Source organism: Pectinophora gossypiella, chromosome 6 (genome assembly GCF_024362695.1).
Source record: "Pectinophora gossypiella chromosome 6, ilPecGoss1.1, whole genome shotgun sequence".
NCBI lineage: Eukaryota > Metazoa > Arthropoda > Insecta > Lepidoptera > Gelechiidae > Pectinophora > Pectinophora gossypiella.
The window spans coordinates 6850574-6863401 of record NC_065409.1 but is presented as its reverse complement, the minus strand read 5'-3'; the positions used below and the strand labels follow the sequence as shown (position 1 = coordinate 6863401).

The 12828-nt window shown below is 39.7% G+C and overlaps 1 protein-coding gene across 4 annotated transcripts in view; it reads left to right on the top strand.

The window, feature by feature from the left end:
• Positions 1-4744, top strand: part of LOC126367262 (transcription factor Sp9) — a 75793-nt gene extending 71049 nt beyond the window's left edge. For all 4 annotated transcript variants that reach the window (XM_050010686.1, XM_050010687.1, XM_050010685.1 and 1 more), the window contains one exon: positions 2420-4744. In XM_050010686.1, the coding sequence (XP_049866643.1) occupies positions 2420-3547 (1128 nt within the window). In that variant the 3' untranslated portion in view covers positions 3548-4744. The remainder of the gene's footprint in view (positions 1-2419) is intronic.
• Positions 4745-12828: the final 8084 nt, after the last annotated feature.

Genomic DNA, 12828 nt, shown 5'->3' with positions numbered 1-12828 from the left:
AATGCAATTTATCTATAGGACTCAAAGTTTCGTTCATCTCACAACTAGGTTCCGAGCAGCCGTTGCGTGTGATCTATTTAACCACTTAATATTGTTTCTCTCAATGCCTCCCACATTAAAGCAATGCGGATTTAAAGCAACTGTAGCACAATTAAATGATTAGACAGCATTGAACAAATTGGTACCTGCTACCGACCTACTAAACCAATAAATGCCTCGCTGCAATTAAGTAATTCGATCCACGAGACTTGGCCAATAATACATCCGGTGCCTTTCGAAATCTAGACTGTTCTTGTAATGCTTTTATAATTTCCTGATTGTACCTACCAATGATTATTTAATATTCAACTTCCACTAACGTGCTTGAAACGTCAACTAAATACAGTGACAGACAAACAGGCGTCAAAAGTCCCGACAAGAAGCGAAAAGGTTATCTGCTCCACATTATGCAAAACGAAGCAAGACAAAGCAAACGCCGTTTCACCGCGGACTATAAAAACTGATTCCTTGAACCGCCGGACTACCTGACCCGATACTACAATTTTGTGCTCGCATTAGGTAATCTCTTTTTATTTCATCTCATATTTTTTATGACAAAAGATCTTCGTCATTTTTGACAAGGAAAAGGCCATCAACATTGTAATGCGGTGCGTGGCGCCGGGCGGCCGGCGTCATCCACACTTTGATCCAATCCCCGGCCGCCTCGGTTGACGACCAATTACTAATATCACTCTGGCTCGCCTTCGCCCAAATGGAGCATAATGCCTAGGGTAATTATGACTTCAGTTCAGTGCCGTCGCCTCGTCCGTCTCGCATTGATTCTACCACTCTCGCTACCTCTCCTAATACCATTATCTCTAAATTGCTTCGAAATAGGCCGCGTAAAAGAGTAAGGTGTACATTTTAAGACTTTTATTTAATGATATTAGTAATAATGCGAGTTTTAAAACTTACAAGAGTCTTATAACTGAACTACTTACTTAATGTAAATAATAATATGATAGGTACGTATTAGATTTTTTTTCAAATTAAAGACTATGTCGCTCGTGTACACCTGCATAAATAGTTTTACCTTGAAGTAACCCTAAGATTTTTTCTTCTCCGGATACTGATTTTGATTGTGTATTTATTGTTACTTTCTAAGACGACTCATAAGTAATAGAACAACAAAACGTCAGTGGAGTGAATATTTAGAAATGTGGTTGTGGTATTGCTTGTGTAAAGACAGTGCGATCGTAGCTCACACCGAGCGACGTAAGTGCTCACAGCGGCAATTTGATGGCGTTTTATTATTTTTTTATGGTAATCGTAATTGTCGTGGGGCTAATTGAGAGCGCAGCCATATTTACGCCGCTGCTCTGGAGATCTCGTCCACGATAGCAATGGGCCGCCCCATTATTTCTATTTGCTGGAATGACGCTGCCCCACATCTGACCGGTATTATACGTAGTGTGAATGCCAAGTTGTAACCACAGATAATTGTTTGGAGAAATTATCAGCGGAATTACGACGCGCACTGTTTTTACGACTGGCCATATACAGTCGTGTTAGTCATTTACCTTTATGTGAAAATTTTAAGTAGGTTTCGTCCAATCTTCTTTTTCAATCATAATAATAATTTCTTGCTCAATAAATGTTCTTTTTTGTTTGAATTGTCAAGAATGTAACTAGGAACAGTAGGGCTGTTTGAGAGTGCATCGCGACAGCTGCGCCAATCACAATGTAAAGGGCGTGGCTGGCCTCGGCCTGCGCCCCTCGCCCCGCGTGATCCCGGATTATATTATTGCACACAATAGAGCTTTTTTATCGGCCCCATTGTACCCCGTATTAGGGTGAAATATCCGGTCGGATGTTCGGCGCTCACCTTTATTTAACTCTAGCTAGCGAAATGAACAGCGCACAGCGGTGACCGGATTACTTTTTCATATATTTTTATTATATTAAGAATGTATAAAATGATAAGTGACTTACGAATTAATAATAACAACTTGTTGGAATTCGTTGCTATCATAAAAGTCAAAGACAAGTTTATGGTTACCTGCATAGAAGCAAATAGCTTGTCGATATATATTTATAGTATTGCCTGCAATAAACCGAACCGAGTTTACGATCGGCCGGCAAGACACATTTATTAATTACGACGTGCAGCGCGGTAGCGGTCGGGAGCTGTCACCGCTCAGCCTAATTGTAAATACACTACCTATAACCCGCTCGTAATTTATTTATATTATTTCTGAGCGCCCCAGGCACGAGCCAAACACCGCGGCATTAGTTCTCATATAAATTAGGCTATAAATTTGACTCGACACTCAGAACCGTTCTCACGATCTAAACGTCCTTCTAAATTTAAAAGTTAATAAGGAATTTGTTTTCCTTTTTTCGTTTAAAATAATTAACAATCGATCGTCTGTCTTTCCAGGAACACCCGAGCTTACGCGGCACACCGCTGGCGATGCTGGCGGCGCAGTGCAACAAGCTGTCGAGCAAGTCCCCGCCGCCGCTGGCGGACGCGGCCGTCGGCAAGGGCTTCCACCCGTGGAAGAAGAGCCCGGGCGCGCACTCCCCGCCTGGCGCCGGCGCTGTGCCGCGCGCTCAGCCCTCCGCCTGCGGGCCCTACGCACGCGGTCCCACCTCCTGTGCCGCCGCACCCTCCTACGGCAACGACCTTTACTTCCCCTCATCAGGGGACCAACTCCTCGGCAAGAGCGAATCCAGTGCAAGCCTAGGGTCGATGTACTCGCGACACCCGTACGAATCGTGGCCTTTCAACGTGAGCGGCGGTGGTGGTAGTGGAGCTTTGAAAGCCGCTGAAATGGGCGGCGTCGGTGCCGTGGGCAGCACGTGGTGGGACGTACACAGCGGCTGGCTGGACGTGGGCGGGCAGATGGCCAACTACGCCGGACAGGACTACTCGCAGCTCACTCACTCGCTGTCGGGAGGAGCACACCTGCTGCCACCTGCACCGCACCTGTTGCAGGACGCGTACAAGTCGGTGCTGCCGACACAGGGCTCGTTCGGGCTGCACGGACCCGGCTCGCCCGCACCGCCTGCGCAGGCGCCCTCACCGCGCTCTCAACGTCGCTACGCAGGCCGTGCCACCTGCGACTGCCCGAATTGCCAGGAGGCCGAGAGGCTCGGCCCGGCGGGCGCGCATCTCAGAAAGAAAAATATACACAGTTGTCACATTCCTGGCTGCGGCAAAGTATACGGCAAGACGTCGCATCTAAAAGCTCACCTCCGCTGGCACACGGGCGAGCGGCCGTTCGTGTGCAACTGGTTGTTCTGCGGGAAAAGGTTCACGCGGTCCGACGAGCTGCAACGACACCTGCGCACGCACACTGGTGAGAAGAGGTTCGCGTGTCCCGTGTGCAACAAACGGTTCATGCGGTCCGACCACCTGGCGAAGCACGTGAAGACGCACAACGGCGGCAAGAAAGGCAGCTCAGAGTCGTGCTCAGACTCGGAGGACAACAGTCAGGGTGAGGGCGGCGCGGGGCGCGGCTCGCCGGAGCACGCGCTGGACGTGAAGCCGGGCGCGCTGGTGTGACGCGGGCGCGCGGCGCCCCGGCGCGGCCCGCCCTCGCCGCGCACCACCCGCCGCTGCTGTGATCACACTCTCCTGATAGTGACGCGACCGCGTCCGCGCCGCATCCGCTTGTACATACCACACATATCAGACCCTGTATAGACACGTGGACCGGACCTAGTGAAAGACGTTGCGGTGCTCGACACCTAAGTGTATGTATTTGTTGTGACGATCGAGTGTTGTACATAATAGATACTATTGAATAATATCTAATATTAATATAGTTAGAAATTGTATGGTAAATTAGGATATAAGTAGAATCACTCTTTAGTCCAAAATTGCCGTTTGTTAATTTATTACAATACACGTGATACTGTGGTGAAATGTTATGTATATTTAAATTACTTCAATCATATAAAATGTTATGTGTGAATCTTTGGGAAATTCGTTGCAATGCCTAGTCGCCACTAATAAGATCAAAACCACATATGGTTGGTCACCTAAAAACCTTATTTAAAAGATAAGTTAAAAGCAAAAAGTGTAACTTCAGTGGATTATCAAAGTAGGGACACTACCTACTTAATACTAAAGTGTGAGTATCCACCATTTCTTGGAAAGTGACTTACTATTGCATAAGTTTATGTGCATTAAGTCCCGGTAAAGTCCTCGGGAAATTACGGATTTAATTTTGCATTTTCCTCATAGTACAGGAACAAACTGTTAAACTAAAGCTAAGAACATGCATACTGTACTGTAGCAGTTATAAATAATGAATCGTTATTTTACAACAATTGTGATCTTATATATCTTTATTAAATGAACACGCTGTAAAAATATTTTATTCTCCGTTGTATATTTATTACAAACGAACCAAAAAAGACTACATCGACCAAGTTTCAAAAATTATTTAAGTACGATGTGTTTTGTGGAAATGATACAATGGCGAATTCGAAAAATTATTTGTCTTTCGATTAAGGGTTTCATATCGTCTGAATTGTTTTGTAAAAATTGCTCAACGTTTCAAAATATATATAATAATAAGGGTAAAAAGTATTCAAGATTTACAAAACAAATCACACAATATGGACATCGGACCCTTACACTATTTTGTTAGCTTGAAAGTTGTAATTGTATTACTATATTATATTGTACAAAAATTGTGCGAATTAAAAATGCCTGAAATTGATTTTATAAAAATTGAAATATATTTTTTCCGAGTGGAAACACATTTTTTTATTACACAACCTATTTAGACAGCGAATAAATTGGGTAATTATAGTAGTTGAATGAGGAAAGGCATTTAATACCCAACATTGGCACTAACTCTGTTCATTGTATGCATAAACGATCAATGAAGTAAAAAAAACCTAATAAGATCGTAAAAATCGTAAATACTAATACTCTTATATAATACAATCATGCTCTACTTGATAGAGTACCTAGGTACTGTAAATCACGATACCAAAAAGGCCATACAAAACCAATACACCCAAATCACAAGTATTGGAGCAGCGTGGTGGAGTATACTCCATACCCCTTCCGGTTGAGAAGGCCTGTGCCCAGCAGTGGGCGTATCGTATACCCAAATAATTAAAGAGCAGCATTGAGAAGCAAGCGAAACAAATTTTTGAAACTATAACTGTAATTAACTACAAATCTTACAACTTCAATGAGTACTAAATAATAAACTAGGTACAGTCATAAGCAATATCATGTACCCACTTTAGAACCATGTCGCACATTTTTGACATTTAATGAGACTTACGGTTTAATTTGTAAAAAATCATGGTTTCAAAGTGTATACATATTAGTACTCGTGACCGTACCTATTTACAACAGAGTCTTGTAAAGACTTACGAGTACCTAAGTACACCAAATATTTTATAAGATGATAGTTGAATAATAATGGCCCATGATCATGATTCACTACAAAAGTTTCACTGTACCTACTCCTGTGATTAACACCAGGAACAAACAACCAAAATAGCAAATTGTTTCACTACCTGACAGTAAAGGAACTATAGTATGGATGCGAGAAGATTAAGTATGAACTGTTAATATAATACTTACTTACTTTTGTCCGGCCAAGTAGTTAATGCCAGTCACGTCAAAAAAAACTTATTACCAAATAGATCCATTAACAGTCAAAGTTACAACAGCTTACTCATAATACCTACAGCCAACTTCTATCAACACAACTACCCACTATATAAACACTTGAAAGATTAAATAAATTAATTCCTACTTTTTAGTCCCCTCCACAACAGACACAAAAGTATTCAACGACAACTTTTTAATCATCGCATTCACAAACAAACTTAATGAATTTCGGTATACCCTGCACCGAATAACCAAAAATCGTTTATGCATACAACGCTCTATTCTCAATTTAAACTTTGTGCCGACGTAGAAGAGTAACTTTTGTTTTGTCATCTCGAGTTGATTACTACATTTTTAGGACGAGAGTAATTTAGGAGAACGGCCGCAAAGAGGGCGACGTCGTCGTAAAAAGCGAATTGAAACCACAAATAATGAGGAGGGGAAGCGGCGAGCGAGTGTAGTGAGTGTCGCCTCTGCGGGTGGGCCGCTCGTGCCGTAAAAACCGAGCTCATCTCCAACAGACTCCATTACCCGTGGCCTAGGCTAATCTCCGCTTTATTAATGATGCCGCGACGGTGGTCTGCCGATGGTCGTGAGCCGCTATGACACTGATGTCTCTATCCGCGGCTTCATTTGTAACCTGTCAATTAATACTACCTACCTCGTCTAGAGTTTAATATTCTGCGGCCGGCTACCGTTATAGCTACCTCAGGAGGTCTCCGCTCCTTTTGTTGCCACAGCATTATTAGACTTACTTAATATAATTATACTAAAGAGAGGCCACGATCATTATTTTCAATTAGAGTAGATCTCTTAAGCCGTGTATAGGAGAATAATTTGATTGCGATAACGCTGTTGACCTCCATAATCGCATAAAGTAGGTCGTTATCAGCCTGGCCTCCGGGAATCAAATTGGATCCCGTTCCCCATAACTAAACACAGATTTATCACCCTTAACTGAATTATCTGTAAACTGATTGAGCGCACCACCCGAGGGATGCGGTACCACAAGTATTTCGTATTCAAAGCACACTCTCCCTCGCTACAAAGTTATACACAATTTTTCGTTTCTGATAAATTCTTCGAGGAAGCCAATTGGTAAGTATTTTGTACGTGTAGTGCAAGTAATTTAACTTCTAGAGCCAGTTGTGAGTATTTTGTAGCTCTGTGGTGCGTTACTCTGGTAAATAATATCTGCTCGGCTGAGAAATACTTAATATTAATTACTTATATTAGAGTTGGTAGGTCCAAACGATTAGGCGAATACTACATAGGTCATCATCATCATCATCAGCCCAGTAACGTCCCCACTGCTGGGGGTGGATAGCTTCCCTATGGATGGATAGCGAGATCGGGCCTTAAACCATTACGCGGGCCCAGTGCGGATTGATGGTTATTAACGACTGCTAATGCAGCCGGGACCAACGGTTTAACGTGCCTTCCGAAGCACGGAGGAGCTTGAGATGAAAACTTTTTTTTTGTGGTCACCCATCCTATGACCAGCCTTTGCGAAAGTTGCTTAACTTCAACAATCGCAGACCGAGCGCGTTTACCGCTGCGCCACCGAGCTCCTCACTACATAGGTAGTGTGATTAAATTGTAGCAGCGTTACTGCTACAACTTCTTTCGGTAACTGATACAAATTAATGCCAAGATACGTACTAAAATTGTAATAAAAAATATGTTGCTTTGTAAAGTTACGTACTTTAGTTTAAGTACAACGTGTAGGCAGTTAACTAGTATATGGTTAATTAACCATCGAATAGCATCCCTTCTAGACAATGTAATAAAAATTCTTCAACAAAATGATTTTATATTTTATTAAAAGCAACCACTAGAGTAAACAAACATAATTACGTTATCGATCAGTTGACTCGTTCAATAAATCAGGGGACGACGATGCGTGAAGGGAATGGAGGACATAATTCGCCATATCATATTACACCTAAGGGCTATCGAATACCAACATCGTTATGTTTTAATGAACTTGTTACTAACAGTTATTGCTTGTTTTACATTCTCTATAGCGAAGATTATCGTTTAAAAATTGCGATTCTTATCAGTAATGTCCGCCGTACAACATGCTTCGATGGAAAAGTTTACTTGTATGGACATGGAATTTCGTATTAATATATCTATACTTATAATAAATCTGTAGAGAGGTCAATTCTGTACATTAAATATTTTTTCAAAATAACTATCAGGGGGTGATAAGTGGTCGATACTGATGCCAAAAATGCAATCAGTAAAATTTTTGTCTGTCTGTCTGTCTGTCTGTCTGTCTGTCTGTCTGTCTGTCTGTCTGTATGTTCCTTATAGAAACAAAAACTACTGGACGGATTTTAATGAAACTTGGTACAATTATTCTTCACACTCCTGGACAGGTCATAGTATACTTTTCATCACGCTACAATCAATAGGAGCAGAGTAGTGAAGGGAAATCCTTTTGTATGAAAAATCTAAACCACTCAAGTTAGACGTTTGAAATTTGGCATGCAGATACCTTAGGTACCGTACAGGTGCACTAAGAAAGGACTTCCCGAAATTCCCACGAGAACGGGAATTAGCGGGAAAATCCTTTTGTATGAAAAATCTAAACCACTCAAGTTAGACGTTTGAAATTTGTCATGCAGGTACCTTAGGTACCGTAGAGGTGCATTAAGAAAGGAATTCCCGAAATTCTTACGGGAACGGGAATTAGCGGGAAAATCCTTTTGTATGAAAAATCTAAACCACTCAAGTTAGACGTTTGAAATTTGTCATGCAGGTACCTTAAATACCGTAGAGATGTACTAAGAAAGGAATTTCCGAAATTCCTACGGGAACGGGAATTAGCGGGAAAATCCTTTTGTATGAAAAATCTAAACCACTCAAGTTAGACGTTTGAAATTTGGCATGCAGGTACCATAGGTACCGTAGAGGTGCACTAAGAAAGGAATTCCTAAAATTCTCACGGGAACGGGAATTAGCGGGAAAATCCTTTTGTATGAAAAATCTAAACCATTCAAGTTAGATGTTTGAAATTTGTCATTCAGGTACCTTAGATACCATAGAGGTGTACTAAGAAAGGAATTCCCGAAATTCCACGAGAACGGGAATTAGCGGGAAAATCCTTTTGTATGAAAAATCTAAACCACTCAAGTTAGACGTTTGAAATTTGTCATGCAGGTACCTTAGGTACCGTGGAGGTGCACTAAGAAAGGAATTCCCGAAATTCCCACGGGAACGGGAATTAACGGGAAAATCCTTTTGTATGAAAAATCTAAACCATTCAAGTTAGATGTTTGAAATTTGGCTCGCAGGTACCTTAGATACCGTAGAGGTGCACTAAGAAAGGAATTTCTGAAATTCCCACGGGAACGGGAATTAGCGGGAAAATTCTTTTGTATGAAAAATCTAAACCACTCAAGTTAGACGTTTGAAATTTGTCATGCAGGTACCTTAGGTACCGTGGAGGTGCACTAAGAAAGGAATTCCCGAAATTCCCACGGGAACGGGAATTAACGGGAAAATCCTTTTGTATGAAAAATCTAAACCATTCAAGTTAGATGTTTGAAATTTGGCTCGCAGGTACCTTAGATACCGTAGAGGTGCACTAAGAAAGGAATTCCTGAAATTCCCACGGGAACGGGAATTAGCGGGAAAATCCTTTTGTATGAAAAATCTAAACCACTCAAGTTAGACGTTTGAAATTTGGCATGCAGATACCTTAGGTACCGTAGAGGTGCATTAAGAAAGGAATTCCCGAAATTCCCACGAGAACGGGAATTAGCGGGAAAATCCTTTTGTGTGAAAAATCTAAACCATTCAAATTAGATATTTGAAATTTGTTATGAAGGTACCTTAGATACTGTAGAGGCGTACTAAGAAAGGAATTTCCGAAATTCCCACGGGAACGGGAATTAGCGGGAAAATCCTTTTGTATGAAAAATCTAAACCACTCAAGTTAGACGTTTGAAATTTGTCATGCAGGTACCCTAGGTACCGTGGAGGTGCACTAAGAAAGGAATTCCCGAAATTCCCACGGGAACGGGAATTAACGGGAAAATCCTTTTGTATGAAAAATCTAAACCACTCAAGTTAGACGTTTGAAATTTGGCATGCAGGTACTTTAGTAAACTTAAAGCTTAGTTGCAACAGGATATTACAAAATTCCCACGGGAATGGTAGTTAGCGGGAAAAAACATTTGTATGAAAAAATCAAATCTAAATAAAAGGAGAAACTGACTGACTCAGTGACTGACATATCAACGCATAGCCTGAACGGCTAAACGTAGGCATTTCAAATTTTGAAGGGACATAGCTTAGGTACCGTAGAGGTGCACTAAGAAAGGAATTCCCGGAATTCCCACGGGAACGGAAATTAGCGGGAAAATCCTTTTGTGTGAAAAATCTAAACCGCTTAAGTTAGACGCTTGAAATTTGGCATGCAGGTACCTTAGTTAACTGAAAGCTTAGTTGCAACAGAATATTGCAAAATTCCCACGGAAACGGCAGTTTGCGGGAAAAAAACATTTGTATGAAAAAATCGAAACCGCGTAAGATAGATGTTTTCAATTCAATTCAATTAAATTATTTATTGCATTCCATGTAGTACAATGGGGTGTTACATAGGCATAGGAACTAAAACATGGACCCTGTAGGGCACAGCAACGTTGAAGGGAAGAGAGGAAGTGTGTATTAAAATTAAAACTCAATGAACAATCAATTTAAAAAAAAATCAATTCAATCAATTGATTCAATCTAGCATGCATGCATACCTTAGTAAATATAAAGTTTATTTTTGGCTGTATTTTGAAAAATGGGAGTTATTGGGAAAAAAATTGTATGAAAAAATCTAAACTGCATAAGTATGCACTCCCACTAGTGTTGGGTTCTTACCCGGAAAATTCCCGCGTTTTGGGAATTTTCCCAATTCTGAGGGAAAAAACCCGAAAAATTCCCATTTCAAGGGAAAATATTTTTTATCGCATATATTTGTATTAAAAGTAAGGATTTCCAACAAAGACCATTTAAATATAATGTATGCCTACTTATGCCCAATTTATTTTCTGTCGTAGTGTCGTATGAACTCTTAAAAAACTTATCTAAAGGAGATCATCGGATTTCGGCCCAGAAGTCAAAGTGCCGGCCAAAAAATAATTTTGCTATATTCCGTTAGATCTTATCCGTATGAGCATTTATTACTATGGCACCAAAGCTGTAGGGTCAATATCTTCGGTTTTATTCGATTTTAAAAAACTGTATTTTTCATACATTTTTGGTGAAAATGTAAAGTGCCGGCCAAGTAACAATAATGGTATTATTCTTAGAACTTATCTGTCTGAGCATTTATTACTATGGCACCAAAGCTGTAGGGTCAATATTTTCGGTTTTATTCGAATTAAAAAAAACTGAATTTTCATACATTTTTGGTGAAAATGTGAAGTGCCGGCCATGAAACAATATTTGTATATCCCGTTAGAACTTATCCATTTGACCATTTATTATTAGGGCACCAAACGTCTATGACCATTATTTTGACTTTTGTTGGACTTTACGTTATAGTTTCTATGTGAAAAGTGCCGGTCAGCAAAAAACACATGTCAAAGCTATCGAGACATTATTAACTATGACAAAAACGTGTATGACCATTAATTAGTTTGGCTTTTGTGGGATTTAAAAAAAACTTGATTTTTGATTCATTTTGTATAAAAATAAAATACAACAGGCGCGTTATTTAAAGGATCGTCAGAATGTTTATTACTATGGCATTAAACGACTATGACCAATATTTTGAAATTAATTCGATTTTTCAAAAATCAAAAAAAAGTTTTATCTAGTGATAATGGAACTATCTTGCTAAAGGCGTAATATGGTGGTCGTCTTTTGAAAAATAGGTTTACGTTTGACCACTACCTTACCTGATGGTGATACACGCTTAAGAAGCTACTTTTTTAAAGAAAAGTGTATACAAGGAATAAACAGCGGGGTGATAGAGGTAAGTACTATGTTATCGGCCGAGTAGCACCAGGACATTGTGATAGGCATACTTGCAAAGTAGAATAGAATAGAAAAAGTTTATTATAAGTACAACTACCCGACTCCTGTTTTCCCTAACAGATACTTCAGGCGTCATGCCAAAATACGAGTTTCGTCACTAGATGGCAAGCTTATCTTTGGAGGGTGGTAACCATTTACGGTCAAGGTGAATCAATACCATAATTCAACCTAAACTTAGGCCGTAACGTTGAGTCGAATGCAAAAACTACAGTCAACGTCATATCTAAAATCAGATAGTATTAATATAGAAGTTCACCTAACAACACACAAAACAAAAACACAAAGTATTTATCTGACTAATAACTAGTCATTGGGAAAGCTCTGCTTGTTGTCATTTTGTTGTTAAAATGTATAAAACAAGTTTTTTTTAAAGTCAAATAAAAGCCAAAGTCGACATTTGGTAGTATCGTAAAAATACGTTTCAAGTCGTTTACCAAAAGATTTGACTTATTTGTTTCGCTGGCTGACATTTTCCCATTTGAACCAAAACGGAAAGAGAGATGAATAAAAAGTCAACATAACGGTCAAAAATGTTTTGCGCCGGATTATTAAATGTTCTAAAGGTCCTTTGTAATCCGCCGTACCGCATTTTTTGCCCAAAGCACTTTATTTTCATACAAAATAAATAAGAAATCAAGATTTTTAAAATACACTAAAAGCCAAACTAATGGTCATACAAGTTTGGCGCTATAGAAAAAAAATATAACAGGCATCTACTCGATACTCTCAACATGATATTTTTGCTGGTCAGCATTCTTCACATTCGAACTAAAACGTAAATTACGTATATTATACGTTGAAAGTCTCTCTTGTCACGTAGGTCAGCTGGAAGAAATCTCTTTGTTTAGAGATAAGCTTGCCTGTACTATCTGTTTTCTTTGTATGTTTCTTGTGTCTGTTTCATTGTGTACAAATAAATAAATAAATAAATAAATAAATAAATAAATAAATTCCAATAAAAGTCAAAATAATGGTCATAGATGTTTGGTGTTATTAAAAAATATTGAGAAGCAACTATTAGACAGATTCGACATATTTTTTTCGATGGCCGGTATTTTAACATATTAACCAAAACTGAAAGTCCAATAATGGTCATAGAAGTTTGGCGCCATACTAATAAATGTTCTAACGGTCCTTTGTAATACGCTTGTATACCTCTT